The sequence below is a fragment of the Bidens hawaiensis genome, unplaced genomic scaffold, assembly GCF_021521415.1.
Source record: "Bidens hawaiensis isolate Kalapana, Puna unplaced genomic scaffold, B.hawaiensis_p1.1 tig00018651_1, whole genome shotgun sequence".
Taxonomy (NCBI): Eukaryota; Viridiplantae; Streptophyta; class Magnoliopsida; order Asterales; family Asteraceae; genus Bidens; species Bidens hawaiensis.
The window spans coordinates 82,662-106,623 of NW_027492821.1; the positions used below are offsets into that span (position 1 = coordinate 82,662).

The 23,962-nt window shown below is 34.0% G+C and overlaps 3 protein-coding genes, 3 non-coding genes and 2 pseudogenes across 7 annotated transcripts in view; 4 read left to right on the plus strand and 4 right to left on the minus strand.

Moving 5' to 3' along the window:
- Positions 1–23,962, plus strand: part of LOC143556573 (nucleolar protein 56-like) — a 191,625-nt gene that overhangs the window by 48,318 nt on the left and 119,345 nt on the right. The window lies entirely within an intron of this gene.
- Positions 1,318–1,455, minus strand: LOC143556597 (U5 spliceosomal RNA; annotated as a pseudogene).
- Positions 1,779–1,899, minus strand: LOC143556599 (U5 spliceosomal RNA). Its single transcript, XR_013139398.1, has one exon. It is a non-coding gene; the product is annotated as a U5 spliceosomal RNA (small nuclear RNA).
- LOC143556600 (U5 spliceosomal RNA) lies at positions 3,192–3,311 on the minus strand. The gene has a single exon (XR_013139399.1). It is a non-coding gene; the product is annotated as a U5 spliceosomal RNA (small nuclear RNA).
- On the minus strand, positions 4,307–4,424 carry LOC143556598 (U5 spliceosomal RNA). The gene has a single exon (XR_013139397.1). It is a non-coding gene; the product is annotated as a U5 spliceosomal RNA (small nuclear RNA).
- LOC143556554 (mitochondrial pyruvate carrier 1-like) lies at positions 7,792–9,201 on the plus strand. Its single transcript, XM_077045842.1, has 4 exons — positions 7,792–8,319; positions 8,426–8,511; positions 8,585–8,720; positions 8,858–9,201. Exons 2-4 carry the CDS (start codon positions 8,448–8,450, stop codon positions 8,886–8,888), a joined length of 231 nt encoding a protein of 76 aa, XP_076901957.1. The 5' UTR covers positions 7,792–8,319; positions 8,426–8,447; the 3' UTR covers positions 8,889–9,201.
- On the plus strand, positions 10,250–13,837 carry LOC143556570 (4-coumarate--CoA ligase-like 9). The gene is made up of 6 exons (XM_077045855.1): positions 10,250–11,278; positions 12,257–12,446; positions 12,814–12,959; positions 13,062–13,129; positions 13,356–13,458; positions 13,616–13,837. Exons 1-6 carry the CDS (start codon positions 10,250–10,252, stop codon positions 13,739–13,741), a joined length of 1,662 nt encoding a protein of 553 aa, XP_076901970.1. The 3' UTR covers positions 13,742–13,837.
- On the plus strand, positions 16,800–23,959 carry LOC143556595 (4-coumarate--CoA ligase-like 9; annotated as a pseudogene). Its single transcript, XR_013139395.1, has 6 exons — positions 16,800–17,277; positions 22,018–22,207; positions 22,548–22,693; positions 22,814–22,881; positions 23,449–23,551; positions 23,716–23,959. The product of XR_013139395.1 is annotated as a 4-coumarate--CoA ligase-like 9 (transcript).

Below are 23,962 nucleotides of genomic sequence, written 5' to 3' on the forward strand. Positions count from 1 at the left end.
TACTGTATACAGATTCACATATTGTCTTAATATTATGGTTTTGATCTCCATTTCAGGTCTATTAGATCGCTTTTTGTTTTCTTAACCGCGAAAATCGAATCCCAAAAAACTTATGTGACTTCACATTGTTGCTTACGCTAAACATGTGTCATTCGAAGGGGTTAAAAACAAATAAAAAAAACTGATCATTTGAAATCTTTGCTAGATGGGATACATGTTTACAACTACAGTACCAACTTATCATGTTTAATCCATTAGTTGTTTTTAATCCTTTACATCTAAAATAAGTTCATGGTAAGAGTTGAAGTCTATTAACTTGCAAAGATACTTTTCTTGAATGTTTCTTAATGATATATCCACCTCTTTTAATACCAACGGACAATAGAGAAAAAGAAAACATACATAAACATTCCCTTCAAGGTAGAGGTGTCAAATGGGTTGGGTCGGGCCGAACGAGTCATGGGTTGAAATGAGTCATGGGTCTAAACGAGTTTGGGTCAGAATGAGTTTGAGTTAGAACGGGTCAATTAAAAAAAGGGTTGTTTTGGTTTGGGTCGGAATAGGTTAGGGTCGAACCGGGTTTCGAGTTTTTTTTTTTTTTTATGAACGGGAAATATGGCGGAAACATTTTAGTTTTTTTAAAATTTTTGTTTTTTATTTATATTTTAAGTTATGATTTTTTTTATTTTTATTTTGAATTTTTTTGGAGGGGTTTTCTATTAAGATCAAAAACCCTCAAAAAAATATTCAAAAATAATAATAAAAAATTATAACTCAAAATATAAAGCATAAACAAAAAAAGTAAAAACACTAAAATGTTTCCTACGTTGACCTCGTTCCATAAAAAAACTCGAGAATCAAACCGAAACCGAAAAAACAGACAAAAACGAGTCCCGAATCGACCAAAAAGAAACCAAACCCAACCCGTCACGGGTGAAAACTCGTGTTGGCTTGAAACATGAACCGAACACGTTCCAATCTGAAACCCGTTTCGTGTCGAAACCTGTCTTGTATGAAAACACGTTCCGATCCGAGACCTGTCACATTTCCTTATGGCGCTAACCCACATCGACCCAATTCTTTGAACTTGTAGACCCATTTTGACCCAAAAATAAAATGATGGAATTTTAAATGACTCATATTGACCAATTTAGTTAAAACCTTTTACACAAATCAACTCATTTAATTTTTAAAACAACTCAAATTGACCCATTTGAAAGGGTTTGGGTCAAGATTGTCACCCCTACTTCAAGGCAAACACATAATAATTTGTTTTCAAGCAACTTAATAAAACTTTTAATTACTGGTATTGGTTGGAGCCTTTTAAGAAGAAAGAGCTCTCCAAAAATTAGAGTATGCCACTAGATACAACGAGCACACGGTATTCTTTAGTAAAAGGCGAAAGAATGGTATTAAAGGCGAAAGAATGGTTCGCTATGTGCTCATTGCATGGCTGCTTGGTCATCTCAATCGCAGCGGGGCTACTTATATACATATATCATCACTTTCTAGTTCCTGTACAAAAAGATCCTCTGTTCTTTTTTTTAACTAAATATTTGCAGACTACATGGTTTGAACCCTGACCTTTTATATCACACCTTATCCAAAGTCAGAATGACCGCTGCTTCAGCTAACTCATTTTCATTAACTTTTTGGGTTAATCATAGATTAACACTAATGACAGGCTTTTCGAGTATTTGAAAAGCCAACCTGTCACTTAAAGAAGAGTTAGTAAAAAACACAAAGAAACTAAAAATTTAAAACTATGTATTGTTGGAGCCATTTCAAGAAGAAAAGAGCTCTCCAAAAATAGACGTATGCTATTTTAGCGTAACAAGCACACGGTATTCTTTAGTAAAAGGCGAAAGAATAGTTCGCTTTGTTCTCATTGCATAGCTGCGTGCTTTTTCCCTTTTGCGGCTGGGATGCTTATATACTCACTTCCAGACTTTCAAATTCATCTAGTAAGCGATGTGGGACAAGCCCAGCTTCTTTTTCACCTCTTCATTTCCTATTATCAAGTGTTAATACCTGACTTTTGTTTTTACTATCATCTTTTAATCCTTTAATCTGCTAATTATTAATAATGACAGGATGAAAGAACTCCAAACCTACATACATACCCTTAATGAAGACATGTGTCCAGAATGGTACTGATCTTGGATATCTCAAGATACACTCGTATTAATATAAAACATCCATGGCTTGACTCACGATCCTTGTGCTTGCTTAATCGAGTAAAAGCCGTCTGGTATTCACAGGTATTATTTTATCAAAAATAAATGCTTTTGAAGGTAAGTTGGGATATTCTTTAAAATTTGACTCTAGCATTTAATTTCATGGTTTCACTACATGATATGTTAGGATAATTATATCATTAGCTCCAACATGACTTGATACATCATATTACTGATACCTATTTGCATATACGACTAATTTTCTTGACATGCTTTCTTTATTAAAAGCCATATAAGTGTAAGTTACAGGCTCAACGGGATAAAGGCGGCTCTAAAATTGCTGGGAGATGAAACTAGAAAATAACTAAAAACAAATCATGAACTCTGTCGCGCATCTTAAAGTTAGCAAAAAGATGTTAAATCATGTAAAACTTATGACATATAGTCAATTTGTATTCTGTGTAATGGATTTGTGAAAGGTCAACAAGCTGAAACTATTGAAAGTTAATCCTGAAACGTGTTTAAAAGAAAGTTGCAGGCCAAAGTGGAAAGTTTAATTAAGTTGATTTTTAATAAAATTGTTAGTTATCTAGTAAGTTTGGATTGGTTAAGTGAGTAGAATACAGTATGTTTGGAATTTGTCTAGTTTAAACAGATAGTTTTACAGAACTACCGATTGATGTATGTTCATGTTTCCACGAACAAAGCAATAACTTGAAATTCAACTTCAATGTGTTTTTACCTCTAAATGGATATTAGTTTCAGTCATGAGCAACCGGCTTGTAGTCACAACACAGTCCCATCTTGTCTCTATCTACAGTCATTTGTTCTCGTTAATTAATCTTCACAACAAGCAACGTTAAAGTTTCATTTCATAAGTTACGTTAATGTAAATGTTTAATTCTCTATTAAGTAGATGTCAAAATTGCTTCGGTAAACAAAATACTTTTAGCAAGCAAAGCTCAATTATATAATGAATTCAAATGTAGAAACTTAAAACTGTTTTTTGTCGGAGCCCTTTCAAAGAAAAAGGAACTCTCCAAAAATAAGCGTATGCTATTTAAGTGCAATGAGCACACGGTATTCTTTAGTAAAAGGCGAAAGAATAGTTCGCTTTGTGCTCATTGCATAGCTGCGTGCTTTATTCACTTGCAGTTGGGTTGCTTATATACTCACTTCCACCTTTTCAAATTCATTTAGTAAGCGATGTGGGACAAACTCAGCTCCTACGTTTCCTATTAAGTATCCTGTTTCTTAATGCTGACTTGTGTTTTTACTTTAGTTTTAAATTCAAGTTTATTATTTTTTTTAATCTTGTTACTATAATCTTTTAACCCTTAATTTTGTTAATTATTAATAACGACAGGATGAATGAAACCCAAACCATCCAGAAGATTAATAATCTTGGTTATCTCAAGATACAATAATGTAAAGCATCCACACTTTTGCTTATAATTTTGGCTTGATACACGAGTCTAGCTGTCACGTAATCGAATCAAAAGTCGTCTGTAATTCACTGATATTATTTTATCAAAAATAAATGTCATTGAAGGTAAGTTGGGAAGTTCTTTAATTTTCCTGTCACAACCCGACATAAAGAAGCTAAACGTCATCCAGGATCAAGGTTCGACATGAGTAAATACACGGAGCTTCAAACCAGCGAGCAACTTTTATTTGAGAAATGGCGAAAGAAGAAGTTGATTGATTCAGGTGTTCTATTGCATTAGTGTCCTTCACGCAGGACGGGCTTGAGGAAGTTTTACTCTTTCAACCGACCAAATTTCTGTTAATAAAAGCATTTGGTATTATTAGGTGATAATAACATTACATTTTTCATTCTTTAGTCTATAATATTGTTGCTATTGGTATGCATTTGTATGTTACATGTATAACTTATTTACAAGTTAAGTTTATTGGTGCTTGAGTAACGGATTCATGAGAAACTGATCACGTCTTCACTGCGTTTTTACTTCAACGTCTACTTGATTCAGTCATGACTCATGAGCAACCTGTTCACAATCAAAACGGTTAGCGGACATAACAGGAATTTTAAGTAAGCTTAATTTAGCATAACAAGCACATGATATTCTTTAGTCTCCAAAAATAGGCGTATGCTATTTTAGCACAACAAGCACACAGTATTCTTTAGTCTCCAAAAATAGGCGTATGTTATTTTAGCACAACGAGCACACGGTATTCTTTAGTAAAAGGCGAAAGAATAGTTCGCTTTGTGCTCATTGCATAGCTGCATGCCTCTAAACGTTGTGGGACAAACCGATGTGGGACAAACCTAGTATCTTGTTTCTCAATTCTGACTTGTATTTTATTTAGCTTTGTTGTTAATTGTTATAACCTTATATTCCGTCTACTACTTATCAGCTTCGTAACTTCACTCATAGCCCAAGTTATGCTCTTTTCATGTATAAGCGTTAACTGACTAAGGGGATGTTTGGGATTACTTATTTTACTTCCTTATAATTTTTCATTAAGTTAATAAGTTACAAAAGTGTAACTTATAGAACTTTTCCTCTCACAATATAAGCAATCCCAAACACCTTATTATTTCTCAAAAAGTTTATAAGTTATAACTTATAAGTTGGTGAAAATAAGCAATCCCAAACACCCCCTAATTGTCATCTTTTTCAGTCTATATGGTGTAAGTACTAGTCTGCTAACTTTTGAATCGGTTAGGTCCAACATGAACTAACTACGTCTAGTTAAGCTCTATATATTTTTGACTCGTTTGGTGTTTGCAACCCATCTCAATGTAATTAATTAATTAACATGTTTGTGTTTATTTCGTAATACCAGAGAATTAATGTTAAAATAATTTAGTCTTATCCAAAAACCAAAGTCTAATTAGTGGATAGCCTTAAATGACACACGAGCAAAACATATGACTATCAAGAACATTAGATCCATTTAATTAACTTTACCTTCAAGATAACGTGAGTCTTAAATATTTATTTAGTCTTAAAGCCGACCCGCATTAAATTAACTAATTATTTTGAGCACGAGTTATATCAACAGAAGAAAAGTATTTTGAACCAAAATCAAATAACACGAAATTTTATTAAATGAGTAATCTGGTAATGATTTACAATATGTGAAACAGTAAATTTGATTTGCAGTTTATTTAAGTAACATTTTACATTAGCAGCAGAACATGAACTTTCGGTTAGAGTCCAATATGTAAACAAAACGAACAAACAAACGTATCCGATAAAAATGACAAATTCTACCTATAGCACCGCTATTAATAGAGTATGGGGAGTGCATGTAGTATGAGAAAACTTATGTTTCCTAAAAGAAAAACTAACATTTTTACGTAATAAACTTATACAAATTCGATATCGAAGGATCAGTAAATCCTCTACCTCTTAGTTCTGCTATAGTTTTAAATTATGATATATTTCAATTTAATATTGTTTTCATTGATTTATCCTAATATAACTACAATCCAAATTACTTTTTGTCTTTATTACCCATCTTAATTCCTACATCACGGTTTTTTAACAAATTATTTGTTAAGAGTTATCTAGATGATTTATTAATATAACTAAATATTTTATTAAAGAACAGATATTTAATCTACCCAATTGATATATTTTATATTGTATTAGTTAACAACTTATCCAATTATCCGTGTATTGAATGATAATGGAGTCAGAAAAAGAAAGGTGATATTAATTTTATATACAAACGTGTTCAGTTTTTGTTTCCTAGCCTTTCGTATTTGGTAGGCTGCTTACTCATGATCATCTCTAATAAAAATGAGTTTTAATATGATTTTAAGTAGACAATATGATGTAGAGGAAGAGATATTTTTCTTAGTAAAAGGATAAGTGATATAATTGGAGTCAAAAAATTAGGGATGATGTATTTTTTTTAGATTTGTGGCACACATACAGTGGTGGATCAAAGATTTTTTACTAACGGGATTTATATTTTTATCGGTCGTGACCTATCAAATATAAAATAAAAGATTTATCACTGTTTCAGAATTATTTTGATAGGACAAGTTTCATGTAATAATTTTTATGTATATGAAAAACTGAACATACCGTCTATAAGATTTTTTTATGTATAAGATTTTTATTATTTTTTAAAATTAGTTTTTATGTATGTTTGAAGTTTGATCCCATAATTGTGTTAAAATCATCATAGCCAATCAACCATCTTTTTTAGATAAGAGTTATTGATAAAAATATATCATATCACACAATTTTGAATAGAATAGGTATATACAAATAAACTTTTTACAGATTTTGTGTGACACCGGTACCTAATGCGTAGGTTTCCTCTGTTTAAATGTTTAAAAGATATTACGGGTTTTTAGAGGTCTAACATGTTTCTCTTAACTTTTATTTCAATGAGTGAGTGTGTGGAAGTCTCACACCCACACGGTACCAGCCAAAGGTGATGTTTAATCGGGCTGTGTATACCAAAGGTGATGCCGAAATATGACTATTATTGCCCTCTCCAATGGCTAGTTCACAGGTGCGGCTCGGGCATAGGGCAATGTGGGCGACCGGCCGGGGCACTTAATTTTTGGGGACACAAATCATTTTATATATATATTTTTAGGAAAAAGAAATATGTATAATTAATGTTTTAATAAAATTATACAATAACTAGGTTGGTCTAGTGATAAAAGGTATTAATTCCGATCAAAAGGTTGCAAGTTCTAGTCACACTTGAGACATTTTTAAGGTTTATTTTTATACACAAAATTTTTTACATAACCTAACTCATAACCAAGTAAGCTCATTTAAAAATTTAATTGTTTAAACCAAACAAAATATCCATTTACATAAGGCCTAAAATTCTTTTTGCTTATAATATTTCGTTATTCGTTAAAGTCTACGGACCTTTTTATTTCAGCTCGGCCGAGGCATATAAATTTTCGGAGACGGCCTTGCTAGTTCGGTTTCATGCACGATATATTCCTAGCTGATCCGTTACAATTTCAAATCGGTTGATTTCTTTTTGTTGTTACATTGAAAAAGAAATATATATTTCTTACCTAAAAGGATTTAAAGAAATATAATATTTGGTGTAACATACCTACAACTAATGTACTAAATATATTTACAATGGCTATTTGCTTAACATTATAATCCAATTATTATATCATAAAAAAACTTTGGTTGGCTTTAAGAACTGATGTAGACATCTAGACCTGGTTCTTTATATAACACCATTTTCATATGAATCAAAACTGTCGTATGCAAGTTAAAGAAATGTGAGAAATTAAATCCTCCAACTAATAAACTAATTGCCATCGTTGCATAATATTACTCGACTTGGAATATCCGACCCAACACGTCTTTCATTATTTCTTTCTGCAACTTGATCTCCAACAAAGGTTAGAACTTATAATTCTCAGTTACTCCATTTATCGCTCCTTTATGCTTCATGCTTATTAAGTAGATTGATATATTTAGTTTAAAAACATCCAAACGATTTACAATGCAGTGGCATGTAAGCGTGCAACAAGCTGCGCTTGCTTGAAAATATTAGAAGTCAACTGTGCTTGAATTTGTAGAAATTAGTTATCATTCTATATTGTTTTAAATTTTAATGGTTGTTCGATTTAATGGTGTCACATATGTAGTCCAGTATCTGTTCACCATCTGTTATTTTGTCAAAAGTTACCCGTTGGGATTCTTATATACATTTACTTTACTATTTTAGCTTTTATATAAATTTATTATCTTACAAAGTTGAATATAAAAACTAGCTTTTGTGAATTAGTATCTTATTTTATTACCATGAACAATTGAAAATGAAAAATAAAATGTTTACGGGTCGGCGTAATTCAAATGTATATATTTTGGGTATTTGGGTCGGGTATCACATAATACCAACTGCCCTTAATGTTCCTAGCATGCCCATCGGGTTCAGGTAATTTGGTTGGCATCTTTATTTGCTAGAGTTGTCAAAAGTAGTCGGGTCAGATTGAATTACAAGTCCAAAATTGGGTTTCTTTTAGCACGAATTGCCTTGGCGTACACATATTTATTTTTTAATTTCAAAATATATAAAAAGTATGTATTAAACATGGTCACATATTTTTATTACGATAAAAACTTGAATGTATGTGTAAGACAATTTTAGAGATCGCGAGTTTATTTATAAAGTTTTAGTGACTTTCAATGCGCTTAGAACATTAATAAATACTTACATAGAATACTTATGTCATTATGATATTAAAATACCCAGCCACCAGACGGGTGAAAAACTAGTTTATAAATAGTTGGTGTTACTATGTGGCAGGGGGTGGCGGACATGAAGAAACCACCAGAGATGTTATCCGGCAACATGACCGGAGGTTGTTAATGACATTTATAAAAACTAATAGTTACCAATATAGCCTTAATCAACTAACATTTGGATGAATGCAGTGTTGTGTGTTTACTCGGCCTTATTCATGAGGTTTGCATGGATGGTGCGACCTCGAAACTATATGCTTCTTGGAAGCCATGCTTTAAATGAATCGGTTCAACTCTATCAACTTTTACGTTGGGATAAAGGAAAAGGGTAAGCTAAATCAATATTAGATCGGGATCATCGGGTTGTGACACTAGTTGCATAATAGTTATAATGCTTTTAGTAAATATCTTCGATTGATTCTCGCAAATAACAAATTGCTTACAACTTTTGTTTTCTTTCTAAAGGTACTTGCCGCAAAAGGAAGATAAGATATAGTCAACAACTTAAACTTCATGTGCTCATTTACTCGGGATATTTGGGGGTTATTTCAGTTTCAGTGCACCTTTAGCGATTAACGTGTTTATCATTTATCAAAATAAAATTTAGTCATAATGTGTTTGATCTTTTGATACTAGTATTAATCAACTAAGGTTGCAATTGGTATTTTTGCGGCTAATGCTAATACAACTTCATCTAAAATTAATCGCCTTAATCTTTTAGCCTCGAATTTTGATTGGAACTCATTTGGATATTACCATTGGTTAATTTGCATCAATAATTGATGGTTAAAGAATCTTTTTGTTTAAAACTCCATTCTAGGTAAAATATGATCAAACTTTTTGATTTTGGCTATGTGATCATGATTATTGAATTATAATGTTTTATAGAATGATAAATGATATTTGATATTTCTACACATTAGGCACTATATATCTTGTAAATTATTGAATTGGGAGTTTAGGTCATAATTCATAAAAAAGCCCAAAACTCATCTTTGACCACAATATACATATTTGAAATCAATAACTATATTGATTTTTAATCATCCTTTGTGACGGTTGTAACCTAAGATTAAGTATAAGAATTTAGGATTAGAATCTACATACTAAACCTAGTAGTTCGAACATTTTAAATTGCTAATAATCGAATTTGAATATCCGAATTAATTGAAACGAAAGGTTCAAATTTTTGATATTTTGAACATGGATTCGAATTCGAATTACATTCGGTTACTTCGATTTGAATTCGAAATTCATGACCAATTTGAATTTCGAGCTCGATTCAAATACTAAACACCCCTAAATTTGTTCCTTTCCTGGTCTTTTTGTTTTGCTATCAATGGAATTGTTGTATTGTTTGTTTTCAACTTCTTTTCAGCAACTTGCTGATATTATTGTCTTTTATTAATCTTTTAATAATATATATTGTGGTTAAAAAAATGTTTGTTATTAATATAAGTATATAACAGCCGTCCAAAACAAGAAACACCACCTAAATGCCAATTATCAGTTTCCTTTCCTAATATTAAATTAAAAGATTATCTGTTACATATATAAAAAAACACACCAGTGGTCTTGTTCTACTGGTTTTTTGTTTTTACATATATGAAGATTGCACCATCATCCATGGCAGATTCAACCTCTGTAGATCCTAGAAATGGTTTCTGTTCAACCACCAAAATCTATAGACTTTTCTTTTTCAACTTTCCACGTTATTATCATTTTATTTTTATTTTTTATGTTTTCAACTTTCCACGTTAATATCTTTTTATTTTATAAAATAATATACACAATACAAAACAGTTACTTCCACTTGTTCTACTAGTTATCACATTTCATAAAACTAGATAGGCATCCATGGCGGATTCGAACTCTATAGATCCCCGTAACGGATTCTGTTCAACCACCAAAACCTTCCGCAGCCTCCGCCCACCGGCGCCTCTCCCGCCACCGTCACAACCACTCTCCATCACCGAGTACACACTCTCCCTCCTCCAATCCAACGGTGCATTCTCATATTCTACTGATTTTCTCATCGACTCCGCCACCGGCCACCGTCTCTCCTACGCCGAGTTCATCCGTCAAGTCCACTCTCTATCCGCATCACTCGTTAATAAATTTCACCTACACACCAAAAACCGAGTAGCATTAATAATATCTCCAACGTCATTTCACATTCCTGTAATATACTTCTCGCTTTTACACCTCGGTGTCACCATCTCACCTGTTAATCCGGTTTCCACTAAATCCGAGCTAACAGACTTAATCCGTCTTAGTAATCCCGTCATCGCGTTTGCCACATCCTCAGTAGCTGATAAACTTCCATCCTCACTACCGCTAACAACAATAATAATCGACTCTCCGGAGTTTCACTCCATGTTACGTAATTCAAAACCTAATTTCAGTCATGTAAAAGTCGATCAATCCAACACTGCGGCAATTCTATACTCCTCCGGCACAACCGGCCGAATCAAAGGAGTCGAATTAACTCACCGCAACTTCATCGCGTTAACATCCGCTACATATCATAACAAATTCATGAAATACGAGAACGCCCCTGAGCCCGAGCCTCAACCTGTTTCGTTGTTTCCGATACCTTTATTTCACGTTTTCGGAATGTTTATGCTGATTAGAGCAACATCGGTCGGCCAGACACTGGTTCTGATGGAGAGGTTTGATTTTAGTAACATGTTGAAAGCGGTTGAGAGATATAAGGTAACGTACATGGCGGTGTCACCGCCACTCGTGGTGGCGATGGCAAAATCCGACCTCGTTCCCAAATACGACCTGAGCTCACTGGTAATGGTCGGGTGTGGCGGCGCTCCGCTAGGAAAAGAGATGGCCAAGGGCTTCAAGGCCAGGTTTCCGCATCTGGATATTATCCAGGTATGTCTTGTGTAAGTCTTATCAATCAATGTCCTAAAAAAAATACTCACTGCGTCCCATTAAAAGTGTTATGATTTTTTGAAAAAACACAATTTCAAGTTAGATTGAATGATTACTTCTTTACGGACACTTTTAATATGACGGATGAAGTATTTGTTTTCTGTAGCACCTGTGTTTAAAATTTTCTTATTTGACCAAGTCAAGAAAACCAATTATGTATTTATACCTTGATAATTGACATAACATTCTCCTTTTAATTCTGTAAATTAATAAACTTTTCAATATACCTGTGTTAGAATTCCATGTATTATACATACAGGTTAAATAAATGTAATGTTATATAGTGTAATAAAAAAGTTGTGTAGTTATAAACCTAAACCATGTGTTGCAATGGTTGAATAAACTTGTATATTACCTAGATTGAATAAACTATAATGTAATTTGTTAGCATTTTTAGTTAGAGCATTCAAAGCCCATTCCATACCATATATCCATACATATCATATAATTACACTAAAAATCACTGTATTTTATCTCTTCTGTGTTTAATTAAATAATATTTTTTATACCTTTAAAGAATAAACTTTGACGTGACAATTATTAATTCTATTAAGTTAATTATAAAATATAATGTAATCTGTTAGCTAGCATTTTTAGTAACAATATCACGCCTTGTGAACGGGATGCATAATATCTAATGCTTCAAATTTTGAGTTTGCAGTGACATTCATGACACATTTTAATGTTGTTAATAGCCTATTTCCCAATTGAATTAAACCAAAACTATAAATTAATGAAATGGTTGTGTTCTTTTAGTAGATCTGGTTAACACAACAGTGGTTAACCTTTTGTGTTCATCCATAACTATTCATTGAGTAATACTCAAGATATTTAGATTATTATGTCTGATAATATTCAAAGATCACTTGTTTAAATTGCGGTGAATGACTATCTTTTATTTGTTTAAAAAACTTACAGGGATTTGGTATGACAGAGACTGCGGGAGGGGTTACAGGAATGATTAGTCCTGATGAGTGTGAACACTATGGGTCCGCGGGCCGTTTATCGTGTAACATGGAGGCTAAAATAGTTGATCCTGAAACCAGTGAGGCTTTATCTCCTATGCAACATGGAGAACTATGGCTAAGAGGGCCCTTGACCATGAAAGGTGATACATCTTCTGCTCATAGTTTTCAATGCGTTTGCGATTGCTTATTTAAGTTATTTATTTCCTTTTGATGTCAGCTGTTTCAAATAAGCAACTTCAAACCAAGTACTGGTAATAGCTTTTATACGCAATTGGATGCATATCTATTATATATGTGTTAATCTTGATCTTTTTGTGTAAAAATAATCCGCTTTTTTTTTCTGTGATGATATTTTATAACGGCCAACAACTTGTTAAAATGACATAAAATTTGATAAACAAAAATAAATAAAATGTTAACAAATAGACAGATAGTGTTATCGTGTACTTGTTTGATGATTTGAAAAATGAATTTATTTTATATTTGATCTTTGGATTCGAATAACAGGTTATGTTGGAGATAAGGAAGCAACTGCTGCAACTATTGATTCTGAAGGGTGGTTAAAGACCGGTGACCTTTGTTATTTTGATTATGATGGTTTTCTTTTCGTTGTGGACCGATTAAAAGAACTAATCAAATATAAGGCTTATCAGGTAATGTTCTTGCATGCGCATTTTATTGTTTCGTAGCATCTTTGAGGTTACAACTGTCATTTGCTGCTGTGATTCCGTAAGTTAGCATTGAAAACATTGTAGGTCCCACCGGCTGAGTTAGAGCGCTACCTTCAATCAATCCCAGAAGTTGTAGATGCTGCTGTGATTCCGTAAGTTAGCATGGGCCAGGTCAGGTCGGGCTGGTTTACAAAAACCTTAAAAAATATATGAACGTACACAACTCCCCGGACTTATATTAGCATTATAACTCCTTGACACTCGGCTTTACTCGTAGAACATAATATAAAGTCCTCGGATTTTATTTTTCCGCGAAAAAAAAATTGCATTATTAGTTCTTCAACTTTTGAAAGAATAAATCTTCTTTTTATTTATCAGGTATCCTGATGAAGAAGCAGGGCAGATTCCGATGGCGTATGTGGTGAGAAAACCCGGAAGCAAAATCAGTGAGGCGCAAATTATGGAGATAATTGCAAAACAGGCATGCAGCTATACATGATCTTATTTAATTACTAGCTTTGATAATTTTGTAATTTTGGGAAGAACAAAAATAAAAAAACAGTGAATATATCACAAATAAGCACTCAAACTAGTCATAAGTTTTCAAATATGAAGTGTGTGTGGATTAATGTTTGCAGGTATCACCATACAAGAAGATTAGAAAAGTTGCATTTATAAACGCAATTCCGAAGACCCCGGCAGGAAAGATATTGAGAAGGGAGTTGGTTAAGCTTGCTTTATCTAGTGCTTCATCTAAACTATGATTAGTTATAGTACATCATGTTGTGAAACTAGGTTAAAAACAAAGTGATATGAATACTACTACATGGAGAGATCTCTATTATTTCATGGATTAAGTATCAAATACAATGAAATACAAGAAGATATATATAGGATGAAGAACCTAACCAATCTATTACTTTAACCACCATTTGAAAAAAAACATGATTTTTTTTTTTTTTTGTAATATGTTGAAGTCTATATATACAATTGTTGATAATCAAAACAATATATATAATAACACCCTCTTGCTTATCAACTTAATACGCTTTAAGATACTTGTTAAAAACCTTGACAAGAAATTTCACCGACACAAAACAACAACTAAAGGGGAAAAGAAAAGTGTAACGCGTGTGTTCTCTTGTTACTTCTGGACATTTTATGTTGCCTCACCAAAGGTTTTACTAAGAAAACCTTATGTGACAAGTTAATAAAAGGGAAAAACATGCAGCTGTTAAAAGATTTTAAGTGACTAATATTTTTTTTTCTATGAAAGTTGCTCAAAACTTTGGTTGTCGATCAATAACAAAAGTAAATTTATTAAACTTCTAAAGAACGAATTTATTACTTTATAAAAGTAAACCTTGATGTAAAAATGGAGATGATCACTTGATTGTATGAAAAGTGAGTAATGACACTAATGTTAAAGATAGTCTTATACAATTATACGGTGACAAGTGAGTCCATTTATTTCATATGTTGCTATTATTAACGGTTGCAACAAGGAAATGAGAATAGGCAAATAGTAATTAGGAGTGTAAATGAGTTTAGTCGAGCTTGAACTTTAAAAAATAAAGCTTGTAACAAGCCAAGTTTAGGCTCTCATAAGTCAAACGAACTAGACTTGAGTTTATTCAAGCTTTTAAAGTTCTAAACTATGGTTTTCTATAAATAATTGTGCATTTTGCACACGTGGACATGTTTCTTGCATGATAATTCTCTCTATGTATACAATTTTGGGACGAGGTCGATAACGGTTCCGAAAATCGTCAAAAGTTTGCACTAGTACCGATGAGCAAAGAGTCGGCAAAATAACAGCACTTTGCTGATCCCGAAACCTCAACAATTGGGTATCGTTTATACATTCCCAGTGGTGGAGCCACATTACCAACCCCACGTTCGGGCCGAACTCGACTTTTTTTCGGCTTTATACATAACCTATAGTGTTGAATTAATGAGCGTACACATTTTTTTTTGCGAGCGAGCCCAATATCGTCTAAAAATATATATTCAACCCCATTGATTATGAAAATTTAGTTATATTTTTTTAGTAATGAATATACTTTTTATAAAATAGAAAAAGCTTTTTAAAAAACTACAAAAATTATTAACAAACAGTCAAACATTGTATATGGGCCAATAATAACGTACATATGTATTATTAAAAAGCTCAATATTACTCACATAATGGGTCAATAAGCCCAACAAAATTAACATCCTCAAACATAATATCTAAATAAAAAATAAACCAACAAAAGCATATACCATATACTTCCAGTCAACTTCTTTCTATCGACCGAACGACCATTGTCTCATTGCTTTTGGCGGTTCGCCTCAAGGTTTCAACCATCGAAAAAATTTAAGCATCGAAAAATCCCGAATCCAAAAAAAAAAAAATTCAGACTCCGCTATTGTATATTCCCATATGATATTAGCCCACACAAACTTTCCGGTTATAGTGCCCAAATCAAATCTCTAGATCACTACTTTATAAGTTGCATACACGCTAATTATATTTACATACATACTGGGTTTGATGATCCGAATTGAATTTCTATATATAGGATATAAGATTCTTTACTTCACCCGTTTAAAACTAAAACTTTAAAACTAATCGTATATGATATTGTAAAACTAATATTGGGTTTGATTATCCCAATTTAATTTCTATATATAGGATAGTTGCCGAAACACCATTTAGGCATGTTTAGGCAAAATAGCTTAAAACAAGTTTTTCTTTAGAAACCACCTCTTTAACCTTTCAAGCTTTTAGCCTGATATTTTGACTTGACTTGTTTCGGTAGTATTTTGGTTAATCTTTATCAATAATTGATGGTTAAAACTTAAAACATTCTTTTGGTTAAAACTCTACTTTAGGTCAAATTTGGTTAAACTCAAAGAGTCATGTTTTCAAAACCAGTGACGAAGTTTGGACTGGGGCAACCGGGGGGGGGGGGGGGGGGGGGGCTCAAAATGTATACAAAATTTCACAAACGAGGGGGTGTCGGACTCAAATTTTCGGCTAAAAAGGCTAAACTTACACTACGTATAAAAATTTTGGACCGAAAACGAGTAAATTTACACTACTGCGCAAAAAAACAAGGGGGGCCGGGGGCACCCGGGCCTCAATGAAAATTCGCCCCCTGTTCAAAACTGGATCAGTCAACTATGAACCGACCATTGAACCTCTTTGGCACCATCTTCTTTTGATTATTTTATCACAAGGTATAACAATGTTCTAATATTTTTTATGGTTTAATTAGCATATGTAATTTTAATAAAACACCTAATCTAGTATATACGCTGCCTCACCCTAATATATATAAGTATATAATATATTACTATCCTCTAATATATAAGTATATAATATATAGGGAATATTAACGTAATTATGAAATTAACGTGCTAAACGTGAAAATCAAGTTAAGTATTTATGTAATTCTATTATAGAGTAATAACATAATTACTCTACTTATATATATAATTATTATATTTTATTAACACGTTTAGCACGTTAATTTTATTTGTATGTGATTCAAACCCTAAATAATATATTACTATCCCGTTTCCATGTTAGTGTTAACATTTATTTCCTCCCATTCGACACACACATTGGCGTACAGTCAACACACCAAAGTTCGTTATGATGCTTGTCATACAACATAGGTGTGGAAAGTTGATTGTATATTTGTATTAAAAACGCATTTAACACCGTTTAAAACACATGAAACGTATAATTTAAGTGAGCAAATACTGTCACCAACATTAAAGATGATCTTATCCTATAAAATACATAGACCGTTCGGACACGGGGTTTAGTTCATGTCATTTCACACCAAAAACCGAGTAGCATTAATAATATCTCCAACGTCATTTCACATTCCTGTAATATACTTCTCGCTTTTACACCTCGGTGTCACCATCTCACCTGTCAATCCGGTTTCCACTAAATCCGAGCTAACGGACTTAATCCGTCTTAGTAATCCCGTCATAGCGTTGTTTCCATTGCCTTTGTTTCACGTGTTTGGATTTTTTATGCTGATTAGAGCGGCATCGCTTGGGGACAGGTTGGTTCTCATGGAGAGATTTGATTTTGGTAATATGTTGAAGGCGGTGGAGAGGTATAAGGTTACGTTCATGCCGGGTGTCGCCTCCGCTCGTGGTGGCGATGGCGAAATCGGACCTTGTTCCGAAATATGACTTTAGTTCGCTTATTGTTATCGGGTGTGGTGGCGCTCCGCTCGGGAAAGAAGTGGCTAGTAGCTTCGCGAAGAGGTTTCCTGATGTCGAGATCATACAGGTATGATAATGCTATGACCTCACGATCTATTAAATTTTTATTATCGACATAGTTTTATTATTTAAAAGGAACTAGCGAAGCCATTTTTCTATCTCGAAGTAAACACTATTTTAAGGGATGTGACTTTCATACATCACCCTTAGGCTATGCGTAGTGGAGGGGTTACAAATAGGGGCGAATTATGACACGTGTCGCTCAGTCAGCAAAGGGTGGGAATTTGTTTTTGAGGTGTAATGGTGTAGGGGCTACAAACTGGGCCCACCGTATGTTTTTTTATTATTTTCTTTTTATAATTAAACTAATCAAATAAGAACCAGTTTATTTAAATAATTAATAAAAATGCATTTTTTTACTCGTCGTCGTTGCAACAATGCGGCCTCTTCGTGTGACCCGGCAGACTTGAGGGATTCGTATTCTTTACTCATTTCCCACAATTCCATCATAGCGGCAATCTTTTCGTGTTGTTTGTTGGTTTCTCTCATGGTATCGTTGAGTTCTTCGACAAACTTTTCGTGTTTTTTTATGATTTCGGTCATGATAGTGTTGAGTTCCATGGGTTTCGGTTGGTTCGGGTTGTTTGTAGGATTCATTTTGCTATAATTTTTGAAGAATTTGTGTATGAAATGGAGAATAAGGTGTATGTTTAGATATATATATATATATATATATATATATGTTTTAATTAATTTTTTATTTTATTTTTGACCATTTGAAAACGGTTATAATAATAAAATCATATTATTTTTAAACAATTTGGGCGACAAGAACTCTCCGCCCCTGCCCCTTTTCGCCAAAAAATCGCCGGGGGGAGGTCAGTGTTCCAAAACCTATTCGCCCCTTTCGCCTAAGCCCATGCCCCACTACATGTAGTCTTATGAGGATTGTACAAGCCCATATATGACTAACAAGAAGACACCAAATAATAGTTTTTGCAGCTTATACGATCCATATAACCCTTGTATAGGTCTTTAACATCTCATGTTCTATACAGCTCGTATAGGATTATGTAAAAATCCATATTGATGTATGAAAATCATATGACTATTTTAAATGACAATATTGAGATAGAAATAAACACTATTTTTTGTAATGAACATTTTTAAAATATTGGAATTAATATTATCAACCCACGCCCTTTGTAGCGCGTTTGGTTTTAGAGCTCTTGTGACATGTCATTCAATGTCCTCTTTTGTATTAAAAAATATCTTTTTCCTTGTGGTACTTAGGCTGAGGGGTGTGGGGGCGCGAGAGGGGGCGAGAGTGGGGGCGCCAGCCAATAATATTGTGACGTGTGGCAGAGAGAGAAACTTGATAAAATGGGTGTTGGTAGTGGTGCTCGCGCCCCGGGACATGGTGTGGAGGGGCGCGAGAGGGGGCGCGAGCGGTTTTTTTTTTTATTTTTTTATAAATGTATTAAAAAAACGTATTATTAAAAAAACTCAAAAATTATTTAAAAAACATACATTTTTTTGAAAATTCATAATAAAAAAAAACATACTAAAAATTAAACAAACAATAATATTTAATAATAAAACTAATCTAATACAAGATCATCTGGTCGCCTCGCCCACAAATGTTCAACCAACTCATGTCGAAGATCCCCGTGTATCTCACGGCTCTTGATATTTGCTATGTTATGAAGTTTTTGTTGATCACTGATTGTGGACGGTTGTGGCGGAATGTCACCTTGGTAGTTTTGGCATATAGCTTTGCCCTCGTCTTCTAACGTCATGTTGTGTAGGATAAGACACGTGTAGACGACGTCCATTATCCTCTCCCGAGTCCAATAACGTATCGGGTTCGCCAGAACATAATATTGTTTTTTTATAGCTCCAAAAGCTCTTTCAATATCTTTTATAGCAGACTCTTGCTTCTTCGTAAAATACTTCCGTTTGTCGGCGACTGGATCTGTAAAAGCTTGAACTAACACAGCCCATTCGTTGTAAATACCATCGACCAGATAGTACCCGTACTTGAAGAGTTCTTCATTTGCAAGAAAAGATTGAGGTGGTTCAACCCCGTCGATAAGGTCGTTGATCAAATGTGACTGATCGATAACATTAAGGTCGTTATTTGACCCAGCAACACCAAAAAAAGCATGCCAAAACCAAAGATCCTGTGAAACCGCCGCCTCAAGTATGAGGGTCGGCCCTTCATGATCACCACGGTGGAACTGACCTCGCCAGGCCGTTGGACACATAGCCCATCCAACATGCGTACAATCGATGCTACCTAGCATCCCAGGAAAACCATGTTTTTCTGCGTGCACCTCATATATGCGTTGGATGTCATACGTTGTAGGTTTACGCAGATATCTCCGAGCGTAAGTCGATATGACTCCTACGTACAATATATATTACAAAATGTAATAAATATTTAATAAAAAGTAAAATTAATGTTTTTTACATTGGCAGAAAAAATGAAGGGATTCACGTGCAACCCTTTTCGACATCTGTAAATACTCATCCAAAGCGTCCGACGAGATGCCGTACGCTAATTGACGGATAGCAGCCGTGCATTTTTGAAGAGGGGTAAAACCGGGAAGACCCCTAGCATCCTCCCTTTGTTGAAAAAAGGGATACCGTGCCTCTAAATCACTCGCTATACGCGTGAACAATTGCCTGCTCATTCGAAAACGAGTTCGAAAATCCGACTCCGCGTATACCGGTTGAGGGCTAAAATAATGCCTCATCAAAGTATCGTTAGCACCCGATCGATCACGATCACGAGGTGGTGCTCTAACCCTCGGGAGTCGGGGTTGATGGGCTTGATTTTGCAAGAGATTGACCACGGTTGCGGTCAAAACCCCCCCTACATGAAAAAGCAAATCATCCTCTTTGGAGGAGTCGGAATCAGACGAGTACGACGACATTATTTTAAAAAAAAAAATTGGTTTTGGGATATTATATATGAGTTTGGAGATTGAAGTTGTGTTTGATATGGTTAAAATGGGTTGATGGTATGTGATATTGGTATGTGATATGTGGTATGTGATATTGGGTTGATATTGGTTTATATAGAGAAAAAGTTTTTTTTTAATAAACTTTAAAGAGCCAACGGCTCTATTTATCCACACCCAACGGCTATGCACGAATTCCCAAGCCACTTTACGCCCTTTTTCAGGCGTGACCCCCCTTGCGCCTGCCTTGGTCTGCGTGCTCGCGACCCTCTCGCGCCTCGGTGGTGTGGTGCTCGCGCCCCGGGGCGCGAGCGGAAGGGCTTTCGCGCCCCTTCTCGCGCTCCGCACCCCTCAGCCTTATGTAGTTGTGTGACCAGTGTGTTTGGCTTGATTATATAAATGTCACCAGAAAGCCTGAGACTATTGAGTACAAATATAGTTAACGTTTTAGCTAAAAACTGAATACAACGAAAAAAGTAATTGTCATGTAGGCACTCTTGTTTGACTAATAATATAATTATTTTTTATAAAAATTTGGAGTTGGGAGGAATTTGATTGGTTAAAAAAGTTTGGTCCCACAACCAAAGCCCTAGTATAGGGGCGTACCAACGAAAGTGGTGAGGGTCGGCCGTATTTGAGAAAAAAAATTAGTATTATATATGTGATTAAATCCCGACCGACCTCTATAACATTTTGACAGGGGAATTTTTTTTATTGAGAAATACGTGCTTAGAATGTTAAACGATTAAATTTCAAAAGAAAAAGAATAACCGTAGATAAACAACTCTAGGTATATTGCATTGTAATTATGCATTTTTAATGACGTTTAATGTAATTTCTTTTGGTTTTATGATATTTTGTTTGATTGTTTATTTTATATGACCCGATCCGACACAATGGTAAAATTGGACCCAAAAAAAAATTAATATACAAATTTGACCCGACCCGACCCGAATGCCCAAACCAAAATGAAAGAAATATCTATGGCGATAGTCAGCTAAGTACTCGCTCGCCATACAGACGCTCATGACCTTAGTTTTAGTGTTTAATGCCCTGCCTAGTGTCTAGCGATGTGGCAGGGATCGCTAATGAACTACACTCGGTCTAAGTTTCAATTTGAAGGTCAAATTATTAGTTTTTTGAAGATCAAATTATTAGTTTGCAGTCCCATGTGGTGTAAAACAGTCCATAACTTAATAATGGAAGCAATTAATGCTTCACCTTCAATTCCCTTTCATGTAGTTGACAACCTGTTTCTATTTCTAATACTTATTAAACAAAATTATTAAAATTAAACTGAAAGGGGTCAGATTACCACTAAGTGCCATTAGAGAGCTCTGCATATAAGAGTAATGCACTTCCAGACGCGCGTGCATCTTGGGAGTTTATTTGGGATGCATCAATGACATGTATATCATATGCTTAACTGACTAGTACATCATACTTATTTATATTTTAATTCTGGTAATTGGGTACAATAACAAAAATAAGTAATGTTACTATTTAGAAAAAGATTAAAATAAAATTTGAAAAACGTTTTCTATTTTCTGTTTATAACACAAATTTTGTTTTTAAGTATATTTTATTAATGTAAATATTATGCATATAAGAAATGGATTAATTATAAAAGTAATTTGATTAATAAAAATAAATGTAGAAATTGGACTAGATATGGAATTGTAACTTGTAAGTATAGATAAAGATATTGTTTTTTAGGGTTGGAGAGTAAACAAATGTTTTTGAAATATTTGTAAAATGTGGCAGCTGACTAGGCGTGTTTATCAGTGCATTTAGCTTCTTGCATTGGTGATGGTCTGACCATTTGCTTTAACAATTTGTAGGGGTATGGCTTGACAGAGACCGGGGGAGGGGTTACGGGAATGAACGACCCGGACGAGTGTAAGCACCATGGATCCGCAGGCCGTTTATCGCCCAATGTGGAGGCCAAAATAGTTGATCCTGAAACCGGTGAAGCTTTATCTCCTATGCAACAAGGTGAACTATGGCTAAGAGGGCCCATGATCATGAAAGGTGATACATCTTCTGCTTGTATTTGTTTATTCCCTTAGAAATCAGCAGTTTCATACTTTCATATATTATACTTCAAACCGCTTATTTACTCACAAATAAATGAATAAGCAACCCGAAACACACACTGGTTTTTCTTAACAATATTTCTTGTGGAAATGTCAAAAATCTCTAGTATACTTATCATGGACCCGCAATTCTTTAGAAAGTCAATTTTGATCAACAAAAATGAAAATGATGTTGATGTTGATATTGATGGATATTGTTATTAGCAACTGTTTGATAGTTTAAAAATAGATTTTTTTTTTTCTTTTTGTATTTGATCGTTACGTTTGAATAATAGGTTATGTTAGAGACAACGAAGCAACTGCTGCAACTGTGGACTCTGAGGGGTGGTTAAAGACCGGTGACCTTTGTTATTTTGATTATGATGGTTTTCTTTTCGTTGTTGACCGATTAAAAGAATTAATCAAATACAAGGCTTATCAGGTAATGTTCTTGCTTCAAATAATTAATCAAATACATATTGTTTCAAAGCAAAGTTACATCTGTCATTTCCTCAAGTAGCTTATAAATTTCCATCTAATGATCACAACGAAGACACTGTAGGTCCCACCAGCTGAATTAGAGCGTTACCTTCAATCAATCCCAGAAGTTGAAGATGCTGCTGTGATTCCGTAAGTTAGTACGGGTCGGGTCAGGCGGGCCTGCAAAAACCTTATTAGATTTAGGGGTGTGCAAGAAACCATATAAAAAACCAATCCGAAACCAAAATAAAAGCCAAAGAGAAACAAAAACGACGGCTTGGTTTTATGGTTTTGTTAAAAACAAACTTACGGTTCGGCTTTGGTTTTGCATTTAATTAAAACCGAAAAATCCGAACCGTGTTTATAGATTTCCATTTTTTAATTTGAATAATAATAAATTTGAATTTAATAAATATGTAAATTCTTTAAGCCCAAATTTATAATAATTAATTTATTACTGATTAACAAAATGATTTAGGCACTTCGGCCCAAAATTTTCAAGCTTAAATGACACCAAAACCGAACTGAACCCAAACCAAAAAACCTAAACTGAGCGGTCCTCAAAATTTTAAAACCTAAGTTTCGGATTTTGGTTCGGATTTAGTCCAAAACCAGCCCAAACTGAACCATGCGCACCCCTAAACCTTATAGACTTTTTTGCATTATTAGTTTCTACAACTTTTCAAAAAATAATGAAAAGATCCTTTTTTTTATCAGATATCCTGGTGAAGAAGCAGGGCAGATTCCCATGGCATATGTGGTGAGAAAACCCGGAAGCAAAATCAGTGAGGCCCAAATCATGGAGATAATTGCAAAACAGGTATGCATACTTGCATCTATACATGGTCTTATTTATTACTTGATATAAATTTAGTAACTGTTATTATTTCCACAACTAAACACTGAAAGCAAACATAAGTTCTAAGTAATATACACCTTGTTCATCTAGAAAGGTTTTTTAAGTGTGTGGATTAATGATTGCAGGTATCCCCATACAAAAAGATTAGAAAAGTTGCATTTATAAACGCGATTCCAAAGAACCCGGCGGGAAAGATATTGAGAAGGGAGTTGGTTAAGCTTGCTTTATCTGGTGCTTCATCTAAACTATGATTCACCAGATTTTTGAATGATTGTTTTTAAGGTTTATTTGGAGTAAACTTTTAATATTCAATAACTTGGTTGCTTGGCGTGTCTAGCGACAGTCGATTATGCAAGTTCCAAATTTATAAAA